A 23,922-nucleotide genomic window follows, 5' to 3' on the forward strand; every position below is an offset into this window, starting at 1 on the left:
AGGCCAGCCGGGAGACATAGTCCCACCAGCGTGTCCTAGGTGTCCTAGGTCTTCCCCGGGGTCTCCTCCCGGTCGGACGGGCCCGGAACACCTTCCGAGGAAGGCGTCCAGTAGGCATCCGTAACAGATGCCCAAGCCACCGCTGAACTCTCCACCAACCTGAAGTGGGCAAGCCACCCTTTTCCGACTGAGGACCATGGCCTCGGATTTGGCCTCGGATTTGGAGGTACTGATTTTCATTCCAGCCGCTTCACACTCTGCTGTAAACCGTCCCAGTGCATGCTGAAGGTCCTGGTTTGAAGGGGCCAACACGACGACATCATCCGCAAATAGCAGAGACGAGATCGTGTGGTCCCCAAACCTGACACCCTCCGGCCCCTGGCTGCGCCTAGAAATTCTGTCCATAAAAATTACGAACAGAACCGGTGACAAAGGGCAGCCCTGCCGGAGTCCGACATGCACTGGGAACAGGTCCGACTTACTGCCGGCAATGCGAACCAAGCTCCTGCTTCGGTCGTACAGGGACCTGACAGCCCTTAGCAAAGGACCACAGACCCCATACTCCCGAAGCACCCTCCACAGGATGCCGCGAGGGACACAGTCGAATGCTTTCTCCAAATCCACAAAACACATGTGGATTGGTTGAGCAAACTCCCATGCACCCTCCAGCACCCTGTAGAGGGTGTAGAGCTGGTCCAGTGTTCCACGGCCTGGACGAAAACCACACTGTTCCTCCTGAATCCGAGGTTCTACTATCGGCCGTATTCTCCTCTCCAGTACCCTGGCATAGACTTTCCCGGGAAGGCTGAGAAGTGTGATCCCCCTGTAGTTGGAACACACCCTCCGGTCCCCCTTCTTAAAAAGAGGGACCACCACCCCGGTCTGCCATCCCAGAGGCACTGTCCCCGACCGCCACGCGATGCTGCAGAGGCGTGTCAGCCAAGACAGCCCCACAACATCCAGAGACTTGAGGTACTCAGGGCGAATCTCATCCACCCCCGGTGCCCTGCCACTGAGGAGTTTCTTGACTACCTCAGTGACTTCGGCTTGGGTGATGGACGAGTCCACCTCTGAGCCCTCAGCCTCTGCTTCCTCAATGGAGGACGTGACGGTGGGATTGAGGAGATCCTCGAAGTACTCCTTCCACCGACCGACGACATCCCCAGTTGAGGTCAACAGCCTCCCACCTCCACTGTAAACAGCGTTGGTAGGGCACTGTTTCCCTCTCCTGAGGCGCCGGACGGTTTGCCAGAATCTCTTCGAGGCCAGTCGATAGTCCTTCTCCATGGCCTCACCAAACTCCTCCCAGGCCCGAGTTTTTGCCTCCACAACCACCCGGGCAGCAGTCCGCTTGGCCTGCCGGTACCTGTCAGCTGCCTCAGGAGTCCCACAAGCCAACCAGGCCCGATAAGACTCCTTCTTCAGCTTGACGGTTTCCCTTACTTCCGGTGTCCACCACCGGGTTCGGGGATTCCCGCCTCGACAGGCACCGGAGACCTTACGGCCACAGCTCCGAGTGGCCGCTTCGACAATGGAGGCGGAAAACATGGTCCACTCGGACTCAATGTCTCCAGCCTCCCTCGGGATCTGGTTAAAGCTCTGCCGGAGGTGGGAGTTAAAGATCTCTCTGACAGGAGACTCCGCCAGGCGTTCCCAGCAGACCCTTACAGTACGTTTGGGTCTGCCGAGTCTGTCCAGCTTCCTCTCCTGCCATCGGATCCAACTCACCACCAGGTGGTGATCAGTTGACAGCTCCGCCCCTCTCTTAACCCGAGTGTCCAAAACATATGGTCGCAGGTCAGATGAAACGACCACAAAGTCGATCATCGACCTGCGGCCTAGGGTGTCCTGGTGCCACGTGCACTGATGGACACCCTTATGCTTGAACATGGTGTTCGTTATAGACAAACTGTGACTAGCACAGAAGTCCAATAACTGAACACCGCTCGGGTTCAGATCAGGGGGGCCGTTCCTCCCAATCACGCCCCTCCAGGTGTCACTGTCGTTGCCGACATGGGCGTTGAAGTCCCCCAGTAGGACGACCGAGTCCCCAGTCGGAGCACTTTCCAGCACCCCTCCCAGAGACTCCAAGAAGGTCGGGTACTCTGCACTGCCGTTCGGCCCGTAGGCACAAACAACAGTGAGAGACCTAACCCCGACCCGTAGGCGCAGGGAAACGACCCTCTCGTTCACCGGGGTAAACTCCAACACATGGCGGGAGAGCTGGGGGGCTATAAGCAGACCCACACCAGCCCGCCGCCTCTCACCATGGGCAACTCCAGAGTGATGAAGTGTCCATCCTCTCTCGAGGAGTGTGGTTCCAGAGCCCAAGCCATGCGTAGAGGTGATCCCGACTATCTCTAGTCGGAACCTCTCAACCTCCCGCACCATCTCAGGCTCCTTCCCCGCCAGCGAGGTGACATTCCACGTCCCTAGAGCTAGCTTCCGTGTCCAGGGATCGGGCTGTCGAGGCACTCTCCTCCGACTGCCGCCCGATCCACAATGCACCGACCCCCTATGGTCCCTCCCGCACGTGGTGAGCCCACGGGAAGGCGGCCCCACGTCGCTCCTTCGGGCTGAGCCCGGCCGGACCCCGTGGGGAAAGGCCCGGCCACCAGGCGCTCGCATACGAGCACCGACCCCGGGCCTGGCTCCAGGGTGGTGCCCCGGTTGCGCCATACCGGGCGACGTCACGGTCCTTGTTTTTGTAAACATCATATGGGGTTTTTGAACCACTCTTAGTCTGACCCGTCGCCTAGGACCTGTTTGCCTTGGGAGACCCTACCAGGGGCATATAGCCCCCGACAACATAGCTCCTAGGGTCACTCGGGTACTCAAACCCCTCCACCACGTTAAGGTGGCGGTTCAAGGAAGGGACATAACATAACATAACATTATATGAAAAAAATAAAGTGTTTTATTGTTTACTTAAACTAATTTGTAAAACGCAAAGTATATATATAAAAAAATGCAATAATATTTGTTTACATTTTTAGGTTTTAATTATTAAATTGATCAATTGATTCTTCGGTTTATTTCCAAACGCCATTTTTCGTCCATATTTTTTCAAGTGAAGTGAGAGTTCCAGCCTAGAATAACAATAGTCTGTTTGGCCACATGATAGCTGCGTCCCATGAGAAGACTGCGCACTTCCAAGGTCGTATTCGATTATTTGAGTGAAAAGGTTATTAAATAACAACATTTGGTGCCAAAATGAGATAACTATAAGAAATAAAAAACTAGTTTTTTGATTGTGCATTCCAATTAATATCAATCAAACTGCAGTTGGTTTGTTTTGATTTAAGCCATAATAACAAAAAAATGCATCTAACTAACTAAAACATGAAAAACACGATAACATAATTAAAAGAGAGCCATCTCATTTAGAACCAAACTCTTCATTTATTCCTCAAAAGACGTAACCACTGTATTATCATTATTACATTGAAATGTTACGGTTGCGGACATGAAATAAAACCTTAATAAACCGGTGACCTATGCAGCCTTCAAATGCGGCCTTGGAAGTGCGCAGCTGTTTTTTTCTATAAACTACATTTGAGCGCCCCCGTGTGATGAAAACAGTTTTAAAAACCGCCAGAAACATCACTAAAACAACTTGACTAAATAAGATATAATTTACACACATTTTTAATCAAATTCTTTATGTGTGATTTGAAATCATTTTCTTTTAGGAAGATCTCTTATGCATTATGTATGCTTCTTATTTAATAATTTCTACATAAAGCGCTTTGAAATGTTTACGAAATGTGCTTTCGAAATTAACTTGCCTTTGACAGTGAGGTTATAGATGTTAGATATTCCTTGAAGTAAAATGGTTTTACTACAGTTACCATAGTTCTTTGTATTTACAGCAAAATGATAATATTTGTAGTTAAACTATTGTTTTATTAAAGTACCAAGGCTTTGGGTGGGTGGATAGATGGATAACCATGGTTGATTGTCCAGACCAAGAGATACTTTTAATTATTTTAACAATAAATCAACAAAAATTACACAAATTGTTTTATATTTTTATTATTATTATTTTTGTTCTCATTACACAACAGAGCGCTTGGGTCTAACATTAGCCCATCATAATAATTCCAATGAGGAACATCTATCTCATAAGCTGCAGGTGACAAGTGCATTATGGGGAGGAAAGTGTCTACAGCTCTATACATACTTTGTGGGGGACAACAAGTCTTAAATATAAACTCTACAATAACAACACTCAAAGGTTACACTGAATACACATTCAAACTGCAATGGGATGTCAAATTAACACTTAAACAGGAAAAAACAAACGACCCATCTCTCAAAGAAAAAACAACAGGACATCTTTTCTCTCTTAAAAACATAACAGACAGAAACATCTCCAACAAGGAAAGATGTCCCCTCTTTTAGGCAATTTAAGAAGAGAAAAGCAAGTATGAATGTGCCTATGTGTACGAGCGAACAGGTCAGGAGACCTAACACAGCATTCTGTCCTCAGAGAGAATAGGTGCCATCATTTGCAACCCCAACAGGTGATAGCACTGAACAAAAACTGAGTGAGCATAGATGACAGCTTCATGAACAGAAGACGCTTGTTCTGCTTATACGCTGCTGAGTGCATCGACACCAGGCAACACTTTACCCTCCAGCAGTTCCAGACTGGCTCCGCCTCCTGTGCTCACGTGACTAACCTTGTCCTCAGTGTCCCACTTTGCACAACATGTCGCTGTGTCTCCCCCACCTGAAAGAAACAAAGAGACATGATTTATACATGCGGCTGAGACAAAATCAACTTCTGGAGCCTTTGTGATGCATGAAATTCTCACCAATGATGGTGATGCAGCCATTTTTGGTCGCTTCCACGACTTTGTCCATCAAGTTTTTGGTTCCACAAGAGAAGTTGTCCCACTCGAAAACACCGACAGGTCCGTTCCACACAATCTGCTTGGCTCTGGCTACAGCCTCTGCGTAGAGCTTTGAGCTCTCGGGACCACAATCCAAACCCTGTACGGAAAGGTGACCAGAAAGAAAACATTGTCTTTGAAGAACATCCGTTTTGCAGTTTTTCTTTACAAAACTGCTTAAGGCAGGATTAGACAAAAATGAATAGCTCTTTAAGTGCTAACGCTAGCATCAAAATGTGTATGTCTTACCATCCAGCCCGCTGGAATACCATCCGCTACGGTGGCAGTCCCCGTTGTCGCCTTCTCATCAAACTTGTCTGCAGTGACGAAGTCGACAGGGAGTGCGATCTTCACTCCGTTCTTCTCTGCCTTAGCCATCAGGTCTTTCACAATTTTGGCACCCTCATCATCATACAGGGAATTGCCAATCTGAGCACAAGAGAGGTCAATACATTTGGGTAGAACTGGATGACACAGCAATAAAAGGGGAACAACACGCCCCCTTGTGGATGATATTTCGTTTTTATATTGAGAATTTAATACTCAAAACTCCGGATAGGCCTTTTTGTATCCTAAGTCCACTCACCTCCATGTTCTTAAGAACCTTGAGGAAGGTAAATGCCATTCCTCCACCAATGATCATCTCGTTCACCTTATCCAACATGTTGTCGATCAGTTGAATCTTATCTTTGACCTTGGCCCTGTAAAAATCAAAATGATATTGATCAAACAAAGTATTTGCACTTAAATGTCAATATTACATCATGTTACGATCTACTTCAACAATTCAAAAGGTATTAATCTTCTTTCCACAAGTAGGAATAAAAAGTGAACATTTTTCATTAAAAGATCAAATCTAAGACCTCATTGAACATTGAGGTATGGCTTATCAGTGAACTTTGTTATTGGGACAAACCATAGACGCATATTCTGGGGTCATCATTGCAGCCAATGAACGTACAAGGGTAGCTGCTCTCAGGAGCAAAGAAATAAAGTGTGGAAGTTGAGCAACAGCTCAAATCATTTGCACTGCAGACGTTGTGCCAATATCCTTTCAAAGTACTTTAAATGTCTGTTTCAAGCAGGCAGGTAAAGGAATACGGTCAGAGGCTAATCCATCTAAAGTGTGTAGCGTCATATTAGATCCCACACAGTTGTGTGAAAAGTCTCTGTGGAACGTTTGCATGAAAAACATGCAATCAATAAATGTTTTTTTTCTGCATTCAAATATGAAAGGATTATACTGTGCACTGCAGAAACAAAGAGCACTGTCACACATCTCAACATTGCATAACAGGATACAAAACTATACCTTGGCTTTTTATTAATGCTTTCTGCAGGGTTTTCAAAGGAGAAGACAAAAGCCTCATGAAAGGGATCTAGCAAATGGGTCTTTTTTATCACCAAACCAAAAAAGTCTCACCCTCCGAGAATGGCCAGGAATGGACTTTTTGGTTTCTCAAGGGCCATGGCAAAGTAGTCCAGCTCCTTCTTCATCAGAAATCCTGCAGCCTTCTGAGGGAGGTTCACTCCAACCATGGAGCTGAAGCAAGTGATAATCGAAAAACAATGAACTTGGGAACCAAATCAAAGAAAAAGATAATAAACAGAACTTTGAATATTTTTAGATTTATTTTGTGGAAAACCACTACCTGTGTGCTCTGTGTGCAGTACCAAAGGCATCATTGATATAGACGTCACCAAGCTTGGACAGGGAGGCACGGAAAGAATCAATTTCCTCCTTAGTTGCTTTGGTCTAAAAAGGATCAAAATCATTCATTAGATTATATGACGTCACCTGCAGAATAAAATAAAACTAAAAAACAAGATATGAAAAAATATTTGATCTTACAGAAATTGCTTATGAAAAGTATGTCCCAGCTATGGACCCCTTCTATGAAGTTCTATGACAGTGTAGTAAATATTATTACATTTTATTGTATCTAATATTATTATTGAAAAACAAATATTATATTTTAATTTAATATTGCACTTTTGAATAAATAAAATGTAAGAATTGAAAATCCCCTGAGCTGGCTACAAATAAGGGTCAGAAGCAGACATCACACACACATATTGTTTTTTAATATCACCATTAATCTACCAACCAAAGAATATCTCAAAAGCAGAGTAAAGAGCCACTGGACCAACTGGAGAAAAGTCTATCCGCATATAATTGTGATTATGTTACTGCTGTCCATACGCACTCAAAGTTCATGACTTTTGAACTACAGTGAATGACATTTTGAAGAGGTGCCAATAAAATCGCAGGCACAAAGTTCACTGTATGAATATATGACAGTTTCCCCTATTATATCCTACCCCTGCCTTCCCAGCACGCATTCCAGTCAGGGCCCAAAGACCAGAAAAGCAACATGGACAGATATGACCTTCCTACAAATGCCAATAGGTCAACTGTATACAGTATCTCTGCACGCATACACAGCCACTTCTTTCCTTTGAGAGCTGCAGACGTCTCGATGTATATAAGCGGTCACACAGTCATTGCACCATTTCGACATAAAGCTTAAAAATGGCTCTCTCATAGACAGTGCTTAAGGCTAGTCCCAGACTAAAATGAATGTTGTCTTAAAATAACTTGCACTGTCATTTTAAAATATATCAGCTCCATTGGTTTGTCTCTAGATGCACACCAGTAATGTTTTTCCTAAACTTTTTTGTAAAAGTGATTTAAATATCCTGATCCTAAAGCATAGTCCCAGTTTAAGCCAAGCCTTGTGAAACCGGGCCTAAAGGTTATCCCAAATATGCTACTGGCCTCTCAATCCTGTATAAGATGCAGTGTAGCTGTTGCCATGACAACTGACCTTGTTACCAGATGCATCTTTGCCTTTGCCCTCCTCAGCCACATGGAACCGCAAGTTCTCCAGCAGAATGACAGAACCAGCTGCTGGGTCTGCGCAGGCTTTCTCCACATCAGGACCCACACAGTCTTTCAGGAACTGAAGATCTCTTTACAAACAAAAGAAAACCAACATAATTTGACACGTACGGCAAAGCACTGCGTTTAAATAGGCTAACAAATAGTATGTCACTGCAGAGAGCATAACTAATAAAATGTCACTCTGAGAATGCATTACATTTATAGTGTTTATGTAGAAAACCCATGCAATGCCATTACAGTTGTCAAACAGATGTGGAGTGATTACAGGAAGGTTTAGGTTATTATTAACCAAGCCTGAAATACCTGTGTGAATGTGTGTATGTTAAGAATCTCATATTGCAGACTGAAATTATACAAAGCATTCTTCAACTATAATGATAATCTATCATAGAGCTCTTACTTTCCCAGCAGGTTCTTGAGTTCTGCAGCCACAGGCTCCAGAGAGTACTTGTCAGGCATAGGGACTCCATCAGGCCGACCCAAGTGGCTCATAAGGACCACTGCTTTGGCCCCATTGTCTAAACAGTGCTTGATGGATGGGACTGCGGCTTTTATTCTAATCGTATATAAAATATAATGCATTTATACTCTAAATCTAACTTTCTAAATATTTACATTCTTTGAGTCTTAATATAAAATGAAAACAGTATTAATCTCACCTCTGGTTATTTGTGATGATCTTGTCCTTCATAGGGACATTGAAGTCAACCCTACGGGAGAGAGACAGAGTAAAATAAATTTAATCTGATCACTTAAGCATTCTTTTGTTTTATATATTCACCAGAATGAGTCAAAACTATAGGAATAACTAAACAGGAGCAACCTGCCTCAAAATGTAGATGACATTGTTGGGTCCCAAATCAGATTACACCAAATAGAAGACTTCTTTTACACAGTCAGATTTATAGCCAAGTAGCTATGTATCAATAATATTTTTTTAAACAATGCATTTATATTTTAAGGAAAAGCAAACATCACTGCATGAATGAAAAGCTTGCAAATATGATAAAAAGTCTGTGAAATGTGAGCATCACTTCTACAGGCGCGGGCACACGCACAACTGCACGTTCACACGGTGTCCATGACTACTGTGGATTACGTAACACTAAAGCCCTCATCCAGCAGTTGAATGAATTCATTGGATCGAATAATGAATGTTGTAGACAGTATTGTGCTGGTTTATCTAATATAACTACTGATATCAACACAACGGAAAGAAGTGCGTGACGAAATCAGCCAACATAGGCAACTCACAGAGCATGACTTATATAGCACGTGCCATTACAAAAGAGCACACTTTTGAAATATAATGTGTATATTCGTGAGAATCTTGACAAACTTAAAATGTCAACCAAAAAGTTACAAAAGATGACTTTGATGGGGTCAGACGGTGGGCGTGGCTGCTTTCAGTGAAAGGATTGCGCATTGGTTGTCAGTGTGGACCTTTTACCGAAGAGGCCTTTAGACAGCATAAATCACCACCATTGGTGTTCAACACACTGAGAGCATCTGCGATTTCGAGAATGTTAAGAATAACGACCGTTAGATATTTATGTGTTAAATAATGACATTTAATGGAACGTATGGGCGCCGTACCAACGAGTTAGAACAAGCCAATGCGTGTGCCTGCTGTAAGACTAAACTTTATAAGTTAGTAACGTGACGTATAAAACAATCAAAGGCTTCAGGGATCATCGGGGAGTGTAAAAAGACATTTAGCAGTCTGAGATGTTAAAACAAACTGGTTGTCGACCAAAATAAATGACCATTTGACATTTGTCGGTGAGGGTGGTGTCATTTCACAGATACATTTTGCGGCGTCAATCGATTAAATTGTACAAGTTTAGTAGAAAAGCATAGTTTAGCAATAGACATGATGTGCGGGCGCTCTTGGTATATCTGCCATCCTGCACGTCTCTAGGATCTTTAAAACGTGACGCGTGACAGAAACACTTCCGGTTATCGTTGATTGAACTGAAACGTTCATTCACATAGTTTTGATCGACGGCGATAAATAAAGATGGGCTTTCCGATATATAAACGAAGCATATTTTGTACTTGAAGTACGTGTTATAATAACGGTGTCGCACGCTTCCTACACATTTGATTTTAACGGTGACACTCACCTCATGATCACGCGCTTTCCTTTCACATCCACCTTGTCCAAAGTGAGTTTGTTTGAAAGAGACATTCTGACAGATTGTAGATTTGCAGTTAAACTCCTTCGTTCCTGTGTGGTGCAGTGCTAGGTATGTTCCAGAATGAGAATGACCTTAGCTTGACGCTGATGCACACGGGTGGGCGGGTCTTGTAGAGTTACGCGATTTAACAAGTCCAGCGCTCATTGGATATACTGATTGTCAATCAATATCAGAGGGAATAAGATGCGTTCATACCTCTTTTCCAAGCGTGTTGTTATTTTTCCTGCGCAGTGTCCACACATTATTTTCTGCTTACAAAGAAATTATGCTAGGTTCATTTTAACTAATAGATATGTAGCAGGGTGACGCAGGGCCCTGGTGGCTCATTGGCCGAGGTCATGGGGATTGGTGAGCCAATCAGAGCACTGGTCACCGTGTTTAAAAGACTGGTGTTGTAGTATCGGGAAAGCGTCATTTACGGGGACCGCCCCTTTCTGCAGGGCAACAGTGTTGTGAATGAGTGGTGAGTGTTTGGCCGCATTGTCGTTATATCTACCTTTAATATGAGTAACTGAGGTGATCGTATGTGTTGACACAGGATGGGTTTAACGGATTGATGTTCGGGCTGCTGTGCATTGCAGGGCTTCTAAACAGGTGGGTTTTGTGGTGATGCGGAAAAGCAGTTATTATTAAAGGAGCGACTGACTGTTTGCGTTGTTTTAGTGGTACTCGTATGTGATTAGGACCTCCCGGGACGAGTGACGTTATTTAGGATGACTCTGTGACTTGTTCACGGTATGTATTAGGAATTATTTTAATTAAGTAGCTTACCGTTTCTCGTATTTAATTCTGTGTCATGTCTGGCAGGTCCAAGGGTTTCAGCACTTGGAGTTCTGTTGCGGGAGACGTGAAAACGCGTTGATATGATTATACTGCTGCTTTGCCCAGGCTTTATTTCAACGATTTAAATATGTTTATTTAAAAAGACGCTTGCTACGCATTTTATGCCTGTTTCGTTCCCTCGCTCGGGAAGTCTGCAGCCGAGAGCAAGTTTGCTGTTCTCAGCAGCGTGGCATATTGCTTATTGTCATTTTCCCTTTTTTTTGTTTGATTATTGTTTTGTGTATTTATTTTCTGGTTGTCTACATTTGTATTCTTTGGTTTATGTCTGCATGCCCTAGTTCCACTCCTTCCGCGGGTTTGCCAACGAAAGCGCGGATTACCCGAAGTTTGGTGATTTAAAAGGAGTGCGGAAATCTCATTGTTACAAATACACTTTTGTCTAAACTATCTTATGGTTACTGGTTTGTGTCTTTTATTTTCTTTGATTTCTTTCTGTAAGTTGAGTTGTATTTTGTTATTATCTGTATCGGTGTGGAGAGACGCTGGCTGGTGGTGAATGTTCCCTAATCACGTTGTGTGAAATATTGCCGTGGTCTACGAGAGGTGTGTATTGAGTGGGGTGTGAAGAACTAGCGGCCCTTGCTGGCATTCTCTCTCCAGCCCGGTCTTATGTAATGTTTGTTTCATTGTTCATTGTTTCGATCTTATTCAGGTTTGCTTTTTAGACCTGGAGTAATTTATTTGTGTCTATTGTAATAAATGATTATATTTTTCTATTTAAATTTTCTCTATTCATTACTTGCTCACTCCACTACGATCACGAACCTGTGTGCTTATTTTTGTTTTCCCGGCATGTACCGGGTGGCGTAGTCGAGCAATTCTATTCATAAGTCTCATAACACCCTTGCTAAGAGCTCTCCTTGCCACAGATACAAAAAAATGGGGAAAAATTATGATAAGGTTATAAATTGATTTGCATTTCAAGTAAGTGAAATAAGTATTTGATCCCCAAGCAAAACATTACTTTGAACTTGATGGAGAAACCCTTGTTGGCAAGCACAGAGGGGTAAGACATTTCTGATAGGTGGTCACAAGGTTTGCACGTGTGTCAGGATACATTTGACTCATTACATTTGAATCTTTAAGGTTTCTTGGCTGTCGCTCAGCAAAATGGAGTTTTAGCCTCATTCACAGATTTTCTATAGGCCAAGAGCAGCCCTTCCCAACCTGGGCATATGAAAATGGATGTAGTTTGTCTGTAAATATTTGCATAGTTTGCTGCATGATTCACTAAGTTACATTGAAGTACTATTTCATAAACAGAAAATATGTAAATGAGAGCGGCTTTTTACATTCTGTTGTATAAAAATGCAGCACTGTATGTAACAGTTAAGACTGTAAATGCAAGAATATGAAGATTAGGATATGAAGAGTTGATTTGAAATTAATTTCAATGAAACTGCGCTTAATTATTTTGATTAAGTAATAATATAAAATACAGCTAACTAACATAATAAAAACATGATTTAAAAAAATTAAACAGAGTCATCTGTTTTTCCAAATAAACTCTTCACATAGAGTTGATTTGTTTTTTAAATTTATTTAAAGTTGTTTTAAATGCTTAAATGCTGTTTTGTAATAACAATTGGACCTTTGACATTGACAAGAATTCAGATTCGGGCCTTTGAATGTAAACTTTGAGAACACCTGGGGCCCGTTCTTCGTACGTCGCTTATTACATCCGAGATCAAAAGACACATCCAAGATGACATCATCGTGCTAATCATGATCCGGCTAATTGGGTTCTTCGAACACACCTGTTGTTTATGATAAGTATCGCTGGATTGAGTTATCTGAGATCATTGCGCGTTCTTGCGTTGGTTTAAAAGGGGATATGTATCGATAGTAGAAACAATGATCAGCAACGCTGTGATTGGCTGTTCAGCATGGCTAAAGAAAACGCCCAGTTTTCCTCTCAAGCAGAACAAGAGCTTTTAATGGAAGGTTATGCCCAATTTGAACATTTAATTCAAACAAATTAAATGCATAAATGGTGTCCATGTCAGATGTTTCTATCACTTTCTACAGTATGTATTTTTGCATTTTTTATTTATTTCATATTTACTTATGTCAGAGCCACCACGGGACCCACTAGAACATGGGAACAAGTAAATGTGAGGTACAAGAATATTCTACAAAATGGTAGCCTTTACTTCTTATACAGTCCTTATGTAAAAAGCCACTGTTAAATGATGTGTCTATTTATGACAGCCACCAAGAAAAAGGCTGAAAGATTACAGGTGGTGGTCCTGCACCCCCACAATATACCCCAGCAGAAGAGCTGGCCCTTGGGTTGAATTCAAACCGACCCAGTGTGGAGGGCATCCCTGGGGGCAGCTCTTCCTTATACCCAAAGCCAGGGACCAGTAGCAGCAACACCTACATTACTGTTAGGCTAAATGAGCTTTTATTTCTCTTAGTATACTGTAAAATGGTTTGTTGCTGCATTAAATGAATTTGGTACAGTCATTTCAAATGTTTGTGAAAGTGAAAACTAATAAACTTTGTTCATATAAAATATGTTGCCATGAGTAATTGATCACATTATTTTTTTACAGTGTAGTTAATTGTAATGACATTATTTCCCCCCCCCCCCAAGAGTGCAACACATTGTAATACCCATTTATTTCAATTGCACGTACTGTGAAGAAATCCTCTCAGATGACTGTCCTTTGGAGGAAGAACCTGTAAGTGCATAAATAACTTAACTATAATTTGTATATACTTGTGTACCTATTCTTTCTGTCTGCAACATGAGTTGCAGGAGTCCACACCTACAGAAAGGCTCACAGAACAGTCTGCACAAAGAACTGCTGATACAGAGGTGGGCAGTGTTTTACTTTTACTTTTGTTGCATGAGGCATGTTTTGACCCTTTTTTTCACAAAATTACACAGGGTGACATCCGTTCCCTATATAAACGACATCTTTAACCAAAAATAGAGTATTTTAAGGTGAAAAAAGAGAAATTAGAGGAGAAATTGAACTTGACAACTTGAAAGAGAGAAAAATTTCACTGGAGATAGAGTTGCTTCAGAGTAAGTGCTAATACACTATTTCACACATAGTAGTATTGCTGACTTTCCATAACTATCTCTTATTGCAGGCAAAATATGACTTGCTGGCTTTTCTTTATAAATAATCTTTTAAATAAAACTCAAGAAACTAAGCATATTTGTCTAGTCTTTTATTCAGTAAAAAAATGGTGTTCCACAATTCTGTCCCGTGCAGCTCTGCCACTAGGTTGGTTCAAGTGCACTGGCCAGAGGTCATCATCAGGCTGCACCCCCACCACAGGGGTCCTCTCCTTTCTGATAGTGGCAATGTTATGCAGTATGGCATATGGAACAATTATGTCACAGGACCTGTCAGGTGCAACCCTCAGACTTTTCAGACACTGAAATCTTCCCTTTAGTTGCCCAAAGGTCATTTCAATGCTTGTCCTGGCTAGAGCTGCATTGTAACGGGTTTGTGGTCCAGGGTTTGGCTCAGGGAAGGGCGTCATAAAATACTGCCTGCAGGCATAGCCCCTGTCTCCAAGCAGGATCCCGTCACAATCCCCTGTATAATGGAAAAATGCAGTTCTGTTAGGCTCAGCATAATACTGTGTATAATACTGTGAGCTTGAAATGTATATGTTCCCTTACCACATTCAAATAATGTGCATAAATGTGACTCTCTGAAAATTCTTGAGTCATGTACTGATCCTGGCCATTTTGCTTCCACATTGGTGACATGGAGCATTGAGTCACACACCATCGAAGAGATTTTAGTCAGTCAACTGCATACTTTTTGATTTCATTACTTTTTTCCATGAAATAATGTGGAATATTATAAATTGTAATAGTAATTTACCTGCACATTTACACTATGAACGCCCTTTCGCTTCACAAAATCCCCCTCATTATATTTATATTTTATAATTATAAAATTATATTTTGCCTGAGGGGGCCTTGATGGGGACATGTGTGCAGTCTATGGCACCAATCACGTTAGGGAAGCCTGAAGGACACAAACTGTTATTCATACTTATTGGCATGGTCATGATTGCATGTCATTAACAATTATAAATGTTCTTGCAATAGCTAAAAAATCCTGCGGTTTTAAGTGGCTTAGAAATAACACAAAAACCCCTAAAAACTGCTTGAGCGCCAGGTAAAGTTTGCGAATGCACACAGTCTGTGCTGTTGTTAAAGCCAGACTCCTCCGTGTTAAACACGTAATGTGTGGTTCCAAATGAATGATGTAAATAACACCCTTACGAGAAAAACGGTATCTCTCAACAATGACGCTATCGCGCTGCGCTAAATGATCCTGTCTATTCATTCGAAAAGCTCTGCGAATTATTCTTGCACCTTCCGCAACAGGTTGCTGTCGTAAAAATGGACAAGACATGGCTGCGACAGACTTACCTATCTCCTCCGCTTATAAAGCCGCAATCTAATCCTGTTTACATAAAGTAAGCCTGCTCCCGAGCAGGTTCAAGCTTACGGACCTGTTGCAATGACAGCAAGTCCAGGGGCCCGTTCTTCGTACGTCGCTAACTCGGTTAGCTGGATTTGATTGTTGACGATTTGGCATGATCTTGGATTGTTCGGTTCTTGGACGCTCATCCTGGACTTGCTGTCATAGCAACAGGTCCGTAAGCTTGAACCTGCTCGGGAGCAGGCTAACTTCATGTAAACAGGATTAGATTGCGGCTTTATAAGCGGAGGAGATAGGTAAGTCTGTCGCAGCCATGTCTTGTCCATTTGTACGACAGCAACCTGTTGCGGAAGGTGCAAGAATAATTCGCAGAGCTTTTCGAATGAATAGACAGGATCATTTAGCGCAGCGCGATAGCGTCATTGTTGAGAGATACCGTTTTTCTCGTGAGGGTGTTATTTACATCATTCATTTGTTGGAACCACACATTACGTGTTTAACACGGAGGAGTCTGGCTTTAACAACAGCACAGACTGTGTGCATTCGCAAACTTTACCTGGCGCTCAAGCAGTTTTTAGGGGTTTTTGTGTTATTTCTAAGCCACTTAAAACCGCAGGATTTTTTAGCTATTGCAAGAACATTTATAATTGTTAATGACATGCAATCATGACCATACCAATAAGTATGAATAACAGTATGTGTCCTTTAGGCTTCCCTAACGTGATTGGTGCCATAGACAGCACACATGTCCCCATCAAGGCCCCCTCAGGCAAAATATAATTTTATAATTATAAAATATAAATATAATGAGGGGGATTTTGTGAAGCGAAAGGGCGTTCATAGTGTAAATGTGCAGGTAAATTACTATTACAATTTATAATATTCCAGATTATTTCATGGAAAAAAAGTAATGAAATCAAAAAGTATGCTGTTGACTGACTAAAATCTCTTCGATGGCGTGTAACTCTATGCTCCACGTCACCAATGTGGAAGCATAATGGCCAGGATCAGTGTATGACTCAAGAATTTTCAGAGAGTCACATTTATGCACATTATTTGAACGTGGTAAGGGAACAAACATTTCAAGCTCACAGTATTATACACAGTATTATGCTGAGCCTAACAGAACTGCATTTTTCCATTATACAGGGGATTGTGACGGGATCCTGCTTGGAGACAGGGGCTATGCCTGCAGGCAGTATTTTATAACGCCCTTCCGTGAGCCAAACCCTGGACCACAAACCCGTTACAATGCAGCTCTAGCCAGGACAAGCATTGAAATGACCTTTGGGCAACTAAAGGGAAGATTTCAGTGTCTGAAAAGTCTGAGGGTTGCACCTGACAGGGCCTGTGACATAATTGTTCCATATGCCATATTGTATAACATTGCCACCATCAGAAAGGAGAGGACCCCTGTGGTGGGGGTGCAGCCTGATGATGACCTCCGGCCAGTGCACTTGAACCAACCTAGTGGCAGAGCTGCACGGGACAGAATTGTGGAACACCATTTTTTTACTGAATAAAAGACTAGACAAATATGCTTAGTTTCTTGAGTTTTATTTAAAAGATTATTTATAAAGAAAAGCCAGCAAGTCATATTTTGCCTGCAATAAGAGATAGTTATGGAAAGTCAGCAATACTACTATGTGTGAAATAGTGTATTAGCACTTACTCTGAAGCAACTCTATCTCCAGTGAAATTTTTCTCTCTTTCAAGTTGTCGAGTTCAATTTCTCCTCTAATTTCTCTTTTTTCACCTTAAAATACTCTATTTTTGGTTAAAGATGTCGTTTATATAGGGAACGGATGTCACCCGGTGTAATTTTGTGAAAAAAAAGGGTCAAAACATGCCTCATGCAACAAAAGACAAAAGTAAAAGTACAACACTGCCCACCTCTGTATCAGTTCTTTGTGCAGACTGTTCTGTGAGCCTTTCTGTAGACCTTTCTCTAGGTGTGGACTCCTGCAACTCATGTTGCAGACAGAAAGAATAGGTACACAAGTATATACAAATTATAGTTAAGTTATTTATGCACTTACAGGTTCTTCCTCCAAAGGACAGTCATCTGAGAGGATTTCTTCACAGGACGTGCAATGGAAATAAATGGGTATTACAATGTGTTGCACTCTTGGGGGGGGGGGATAATGTCATTACAATTAACTACACTGTAAAAAAATAATGTGATCAATTACTCATGGCAACATATTTTATATGACCAAAGTTTATTAGTTTTCACTTTCACAAACATTTTAAATGACTGTACCAAATTCATTTAATGCAGCAACAAACCATTTTACAGTATACTAAGAGAAATAAAAGCTCATTTAGCCTAACAGTAATGTAGGTGTTGCTGCTGGTCCCTGGCTTTGGGTATAAGGAAGAGCTGCCCCCAGGGATGCCCTCCACACTGGGTTGGTTTGAATTCAACCCAAGGGCCAGCTCTTCTGCTTGGGTATATTGTGGGGGTGCAGGACCACCTGTAATCTTTCAGCCTTTTACTTTGTGGCTGTCATAAATAGACACATCATTTAACAGTGGCTTTTTACATAAGGACTGTATAAGAAGTAAAGGCTACCATTTTGTAGAATATTCTTGTACTTCACATTTACTTGTTCCCATGTTCTAGTGGGTCCCGTGGTGGCTCTGACATAAGTAAATATGAAATAAATAATAAATGCAAAAATACATACTGTAGAAAGTGATAGAAACATCTGACATGGACACTATTTATGCATTTAATTTGTTTGAATTAAATGTTCAAATTGGGCATAACCTTCCATTAAAAGCTCTCGTTCTGCTTGAGAGGAAAACTGGGCGCGTTCTTTAGCCATGCTGAACAGCCAATCACAGCGTTGCTGATCATTGTTTCTACTATCGATACATATCCCCTTTTAAACCAACGCAAGAACGCGCAATGATCTCAGATAACTCAATCCAGCGATACTTATCATAAACAACAGTTGTGTTCGAAGAACCCAATTAGCCGGATCATGATTAGCACGATGATGTCATCTTGGATGTGTCTTTTGATCTCGGATGTAATAAGCGACGTACGAAGAACGGGCCCCAGGATGAGCGTCCAAGAACCGAACAATCCAAGATCATGCCAAATCGTCAACAATCAAATCCAGCTAACCGAGTTAGCGACGTACGAAGAACGGGCCCCTGGTCCAGAGACAGATTTCACAGACCTGGCTTAGCTTAAACCTGGACTAAGACCTGTTTGAATTAAGATATTTATATCGCTTTTATAAATATGCCTCAGGAGAATACTTTACTGGTGTACATCTTGAGACAAAACAATGGCACTGATATGCCCTTGTCTGTGAAACCGGCCCGTAATGTGCTTCTCCTTAAACCACTCTTTGGTTGTCTTGGCAATATGTTTCGGGTCTTTGTCATGTTAAAGCCCATCTTCGGTGATCTAGTTAAGGGGAAAGGGTTCTCATCCAAGATTCTACGGTATATGGGCCCGTCCCTCAGCCCCTCAATGTGGTGAAGTCATCCTGAATGTTTCCAACACTGTCCTTCTCTGTAGTGATGGTGTTCTTGGGATCATAGTCAGCATTTCTCTCCCTCCAAAAACAGGAGTACATTTTGGTCTCACTCACAGCACTTTCTTCACAAGTCTTTTCTGAATAATTTTTTATGTTCATGGTCAAACTTCAGATGAGCCAGGCAGACCTTCTTGGGCACGAGGACGCTGCGGGTGCTTCAGGATTTTAATCTATCGTGGCATAGCGTGTTATCCATGGTTTGCTTGCTAATTGTGGTCCCAACTGTCTTGAAATCATTCACGGATTTTTCCTCGTAGTTCTGGCCTGATCTGTTACCTTTCTCATGATCATCTTTACCCCATTTTGGAAGTCTTGCAGGGAGCTCCAAACCAAGAGCAATTGCTAGCTTTTTCTGTATCTCTTCCGTTTCAAAATAATCGCACCAACAATCTCCGTTTCACCAAGCTTCTGTCTGAAAGCCGCTCAAGGTTTGTGCAGGTCTACAATCTTGACCCGGAAATCCTTTGAAACCCATTTGGTCTTGACCATGGTGGTGGAAAGTTGAAATGGAAGAAACAGATTCTGTTGGCTGGCATCTTTTATATACATAAGCTGATTTAGGAGTTAAAATTATTTTACCATGAAGATTATAGACCCCCGATTTCTTTGTATTTCCCTCACTGTGTGTGTGCGTGTGTGTATAATATATATATAAAAATTATAACCAGTCTACCTGCAGCAGCAGGCCTGAAATTGTAATTCTCTAGAAGATGCTTGATCTCTAAAGTATATATAAAACATCCATCTGATGGTAGAACACAGTAACTTGATGTATATAAAATGAGAGCATAAAACCATTCAAATCAAACCATCAATGAGGCAAAAGCATTGGCTCTAGGTAAAGACGTCACCTTTTTAAATCTTATCTGATCTAATCTAAACGCACTGCGAATGTGAAGTAACCAAAGACTAAGATTTAAAGTTAATTTATTACATTTTTACAGACATGCCAACACAGCAACAAGACTGGATCAGGTGAAAATGGTCTCCATTTGTAAAATGGAAAAGTTCAGAACGTTATTTCAACCTTTCCCGACAAATTACTCCTTCCATTCCTTGGGCTGCACCTTTCCTACAGGTGACAGGTTCCATGTAATGCCTGTAGATGTGATCACCTGCAAGAACATTTCACATATATGTGTAATAAAAGCAACAAATACATATTGAGTTGCTAAAATGTTTGTATGCAGTCACTTACGTATGCCCAAACAGCTGTACAAAATGTAACTCCAGCGATCATCAATGGGGCTCCATACTTGGCATGAAATGCAGAGGACAGATCCGACTTCTGTCGCACAGCGAGCTGACGCGCACTTTGACCTGTTACAAAGAAAACGTGTACTTATTATTTATCATAAAAAGCAATGCATCATTTGTTAAACAAAAGAAGAAAAATCACACACTTAATCTAAAAACACTATGACCTTCCTGTATCCATATATAACACAACAATGTTCAAGCTTTCAGGCAAATCGCTCTTCTAGACGTAATGAAACATGTTGGAAATTGTTGCAATGAGTGAAACGTGAATCACAATTAGCACTGATAAGCGTTAGGGGGTGACAGTAGGCTCATAAATGTAATATCGTAACGTCACATAACAATTCATTCGCGTTATACCTGCTTAAATGTTGTTCACAATCCGTAAAGGTGGAAGTTCATATCACAATAAATTAATTTGCAATCACGTACACACAAGCTAAGAGCGGATGTTTATGGCGCTAACTATCTGTAGCATTCAATTAACAGGCGGTCCATTTAAAAATGGCATAGACACAAACAAATATCACTGCGACCCGCGGTGAAAAGCCTCTTGTAGGAAAGTTATCTTACCACTAAGGTTCAGGGCAGCCTTGGCGAAACGATACATGGCGATGTCTGGTACTTACGACTGCGCGTGCTAATACCCTTGAACTGAATGCCAGTAACAAAATGGCGAAGACCACTCCGGAAATGCACGAGCGATACCAATGCGCATGCGCCGTGGCCTGAAAAGGCGATACTATTAGTAAAATAACAAATATTCTAAATCTAGAATTGAGTTTAGATCGTAATCGTGATTCGTTTGAAATTATGTTGTTTATTATTGACGCTATGTTAAATTATAGAAATACGTGAAAATTGTTTTTTTTAACATGAAACTGTGGCACACTTTCCAAAAAAATGTTTTTTATAGGAGCTTAGCCATCACATGTTTATATTCACGTTAAAATGTATATTCATCTCATAGAGCCACTAAGTACAGCTATTGCACTATGATTCTCAGCGTGTCAGGATGGCCGAGTGGTCTAAGGCGCCAGACTCAAGGGTTGTTCCCTTCCGCAACAAACGGGGTATTCTGGTCTCCGAATGGAGGCGTGGGTTCAAATCCCACTTCTGACATACACTTTTTCTCAAATAAAGAAATAACTGTGAATACCTATATCACGATGTTATACACTAAAGGAATTACAAACGAACATTTTAATACATCCTGAAACTTTACAAATGTCGTTCATGTGTGGATTACTGTCAGCAGGGCAGGATATCATTTTTATAGCACTGTATTAAATTAATCCGATCCTGCATAGAAGTCAGTACCCTGACACCAATGTCTTGACATTGTTCAGTAAAACACTCTTCAGTAAAAACTGTCCTTAAAGCAATAAAAGCCAGAACAAATATTTACTGGGGTTGTCATTACTCATGCATGAAAGGATTAGCAACTTTTTATCCAAAATAGGGGATGTGTTATTATTGTACTTGTGTTATTAGCATGTCACTTTTTTCAGCAGATGCTTAACACAGTTAAACAACAAACCTTTATCAGTCAATATTTTTAGCTTTAAAAAATACCTTGCTAACAGATTTTAGAAAGTCAATTTAAACTTTCAACCAAAGTAAACCTTTAAAACACAAAGCGACTTTTTTAATAAATCATATTCTTTAATAGTGAAACATTATGAACGGAAAAGTATTCAAATTACAAATACTTGTATTGGTAAATAAAAAAAGAATCTCACGGAATGCCTATTTAATCTAAAACTTTCCTGAGTGGATATTAAGACTAGAATGTGATGAGTTAATTGCTGATTCCCTACTGGAAACTTTTAGTATACACTGTACGATACTGTAAATCGGCCCATCAAGCAACATCTCCTTCGCTTCATTTCACGCCTTTAAAACTCAAAATGATACATTTCGCAGCATATGTTGATGTACATTTTTTGGTTTAAACTTTCTTGTGATACAAAAAAGTGTGAGCGAAAATAGGTCCATATTAACAGCAAGCTCAGAAGTATATCAAAGTATATTCCTGAAGCCCATATCTACTCAAGAATATCTACAGATGACATTTGTAACAACTGTTAAGTCACAGTGGCTTTAGGTATATAGGCTACAATAGCTCTAAGAAAACAGTGATACAAAATTCTGTTTATAAACACAAGACATGCTAAAAAGACGGTCATGGTGATGCATATGCAATGACATGGGGGCTCAGACAAAACATCAGCAAGTGTGACTGCAAAAGTAATCTAGGACACAATCTAGCATAAATGGAAAGATCAAGGTTTGGATCCGTCTTGTGTTCTGCATGTTCTAATCTTTCTTTTTGTCCTTGACTTCTTCATCATCGGTGTACTCTGTTGGTTCTTCTCCAGGTTTAAGAAGCTTGCCAACATAATCATATTTCTCTGCAGAAAAAACAGACTCAACATTAAAACCTGATTGGATGGTTGGCTGTTTACAATATTGCCACTGAACACAGCAGAAACATGTGCTTGTACATGCATTAGTTATTTCGTTATCTACTGACAACGAAGTGCAGCCGCATGAATTTTACTCCATTTGTATGCAAGTTACAACCAGTGAAAGCTGAGGGAAGGAAGTGTCCTTCAACTCACGGGTGAACTGGGTCTCCCACTCGCTCAGGCCTTCCTGCTCCATGGCACTGAGATCTGAAAGATCATCGTGAGTGTCTTTCAAGGCCTCCTTCTCCAAACAGAATGTGGCTAAACCTCTGGAGGCATCTTTGCCGGCAAAGACCCCATAAGGGCCCTCTAAAAGTGAACAAAACGGGTGTTAGCAGGTTCCGCCTCACGCACACATCATATTGAAATCTTTGAATGAATTAATGTGCAAGGCTCAGTGGTCTCCTTTCAATCTTCGAACTTTAGCCGAGTTAAGTTAATCATTCACCGATATCATTTACTGATGACAAGCAGTTTGGTGTTGCCAAAGTGTGCACAAAAGGCACATGTGAAAATAGATGCCATCTCAGTATAACGTCAGATTTTGTAACGGAGATACAAGTTGCGTGATCGCTGGTCAGAGGTTATAACTCTTACGGTGCAATTTAAATGGACACTCGTACAAGGGGCGTGGCTGAAATGAAAAAGAGAAAATAAAGCTTTTAATAGCATTTAATGACTAATACATGAATATGGGGGGGATGCATGCAAATCGCAAGCAATAAACCTCCGTATTCGCACGTGTTTGCTGTCAATAAAAAACTACTTGAGATAACCGTAAGACCAGCGAGTGCGCGTATCATGTCGCGTGTTACCTGGACCGTAGAACTTCTTTCCTCTTGTAACATCAAACACTTTCCCGTTGACAGCCATCAGGATTATGGGGTTGTTCGTCCCGTCATACTCCTTCAGTTGTGCTAAAGTGAAATCTCGCTTCTTTAGTTTAGGTAAGGGCTCTTCAACAGGGCCAAAGTCTGGCGGCCTGTCTCCCCGAACGATCTTGTACAACAGGAACAAACAGAGACATAACAAGCTTATATTCAGAGGCGATGTGAAAATCTCTTGAAGGATTCCAGAAGTTTGCTCGAGCTCTTCTTCAGCCATTTCGTTTCTGATAACGACTACTAAGCGAGACCATCGAGACTCGCCGAAACAACTGCGCACCAATCACAGCAGCCAAAAACACGCAGTAGCGTGACGCCGGCCAATGAGTTTTGAGCTGGATTTCTTGGGCGTGTAGTTTCTACCTATGGCTGTGGGCTAGGCTTTTGCGAGCATTGCGTGACTGCGTTACAATTATAAAGACAGGAAAACAGTTTTACTGACTTCTCGTGAAAAAAACGAATATTTCTCAACCACATAA

General features: G+C 41.5%; 3 protein-coding genes across 3 annotated transcripts; all 3 read right to left on the minus strand.

Annotated features, from left to right (window-relative positions):
* Nucleotides 1-3,386: 3,386 nt before the first annotated feature.
* Nucleotides 3,387-10,258, minus strand: pgk1 (phosphoglycerate kinase 1). Its single transcript, XM_079485971.1, has 10 exons — nt 9,930-10,258; nt 8,463-8,513; nt 8,204-8,359; nt 7,727-7,871; nt 6,551-6,654; nt 6,322-6,441; nt 5,485-5,599; nt 5,148-5,327; nt 4,821-4,998; nt 3,387-4,735 (listed from the first exon to the last, which is right to left on the minus strand). The coding sequence occupies exons 1-10, from the start codon at nt 9,992-9,994 to the stop codon at nt 4,596-4,598; spliced, it is 1,254 nt and encodes a 417-aa protein (XP_079342097.1). The 5' UTR covers nt 9,995-10,258; the 3' UTR covers nt 3,387-4,595.
* Nucleotides 10,259-19,738: 9,480 nt separating this feature from the next.
* cox7b (cytochrome c oxidase subunit 7B) lies at nt 19,739-20,820 on the minus strand. Its single transcript, XM_079485780.1, has 3 exons — nt 20,662-20,820; nt 20,027-20,148; nt 19,739-19,943 (listed from the first exon to the last, which is right to left on the minus strand). The coding sequence occupies exons 1-3, from the start codon at nt 20,696-20,698 to the stop codon at nt 19,869-19,871; spliced, it is 234 nt and encodes a 77-aa protein (XP_079341906.1). The 5' UTR covers nt 20,699-20,820; the 3' UTR covers nt 19,739-19,868.
* Nucleotides 20,821-21,251: 431 nt separating this feature from the next.
* pgrmc1 (progesterone receptor membrane component 1) lies at nt 21,252-23,894 on the minus strand. The gene is made up of 3 exons (XM_079485834.1): nt 23,375-23,894; nt 22,713-22,868; nt 21,252-22,502 (listed from the first exon to the last, which is right to left on the minus strand). Exons 1-3 carry the CDS (start codon nt 23,661-23,663, stop codon nt 22,408-22,410), a joined length of 540 nt encoding a protein of 179 aa, XP_079341960.1. The 5' UTR covers nt 23,664-23,894; the 3' UTR covers nt 21,252-22,407.
* Between the last annotated feature and the right edge of the window lie 28 nt (nt 23,895-23,922).

This window comes from Barbatula barbatula (assembly GCF_947034865.1).
Source record: "Barbatula barbatula genome assembly, chromosome: 22".
In the NCBI taxonomy this organism is placed as follows: domain Eukaryota; kingdom Metazoa; phylum Chordata; class Actinopteri; order Cypriniformes; family Nemacheilidae; genus Barbatula; species Barbatula barbatula.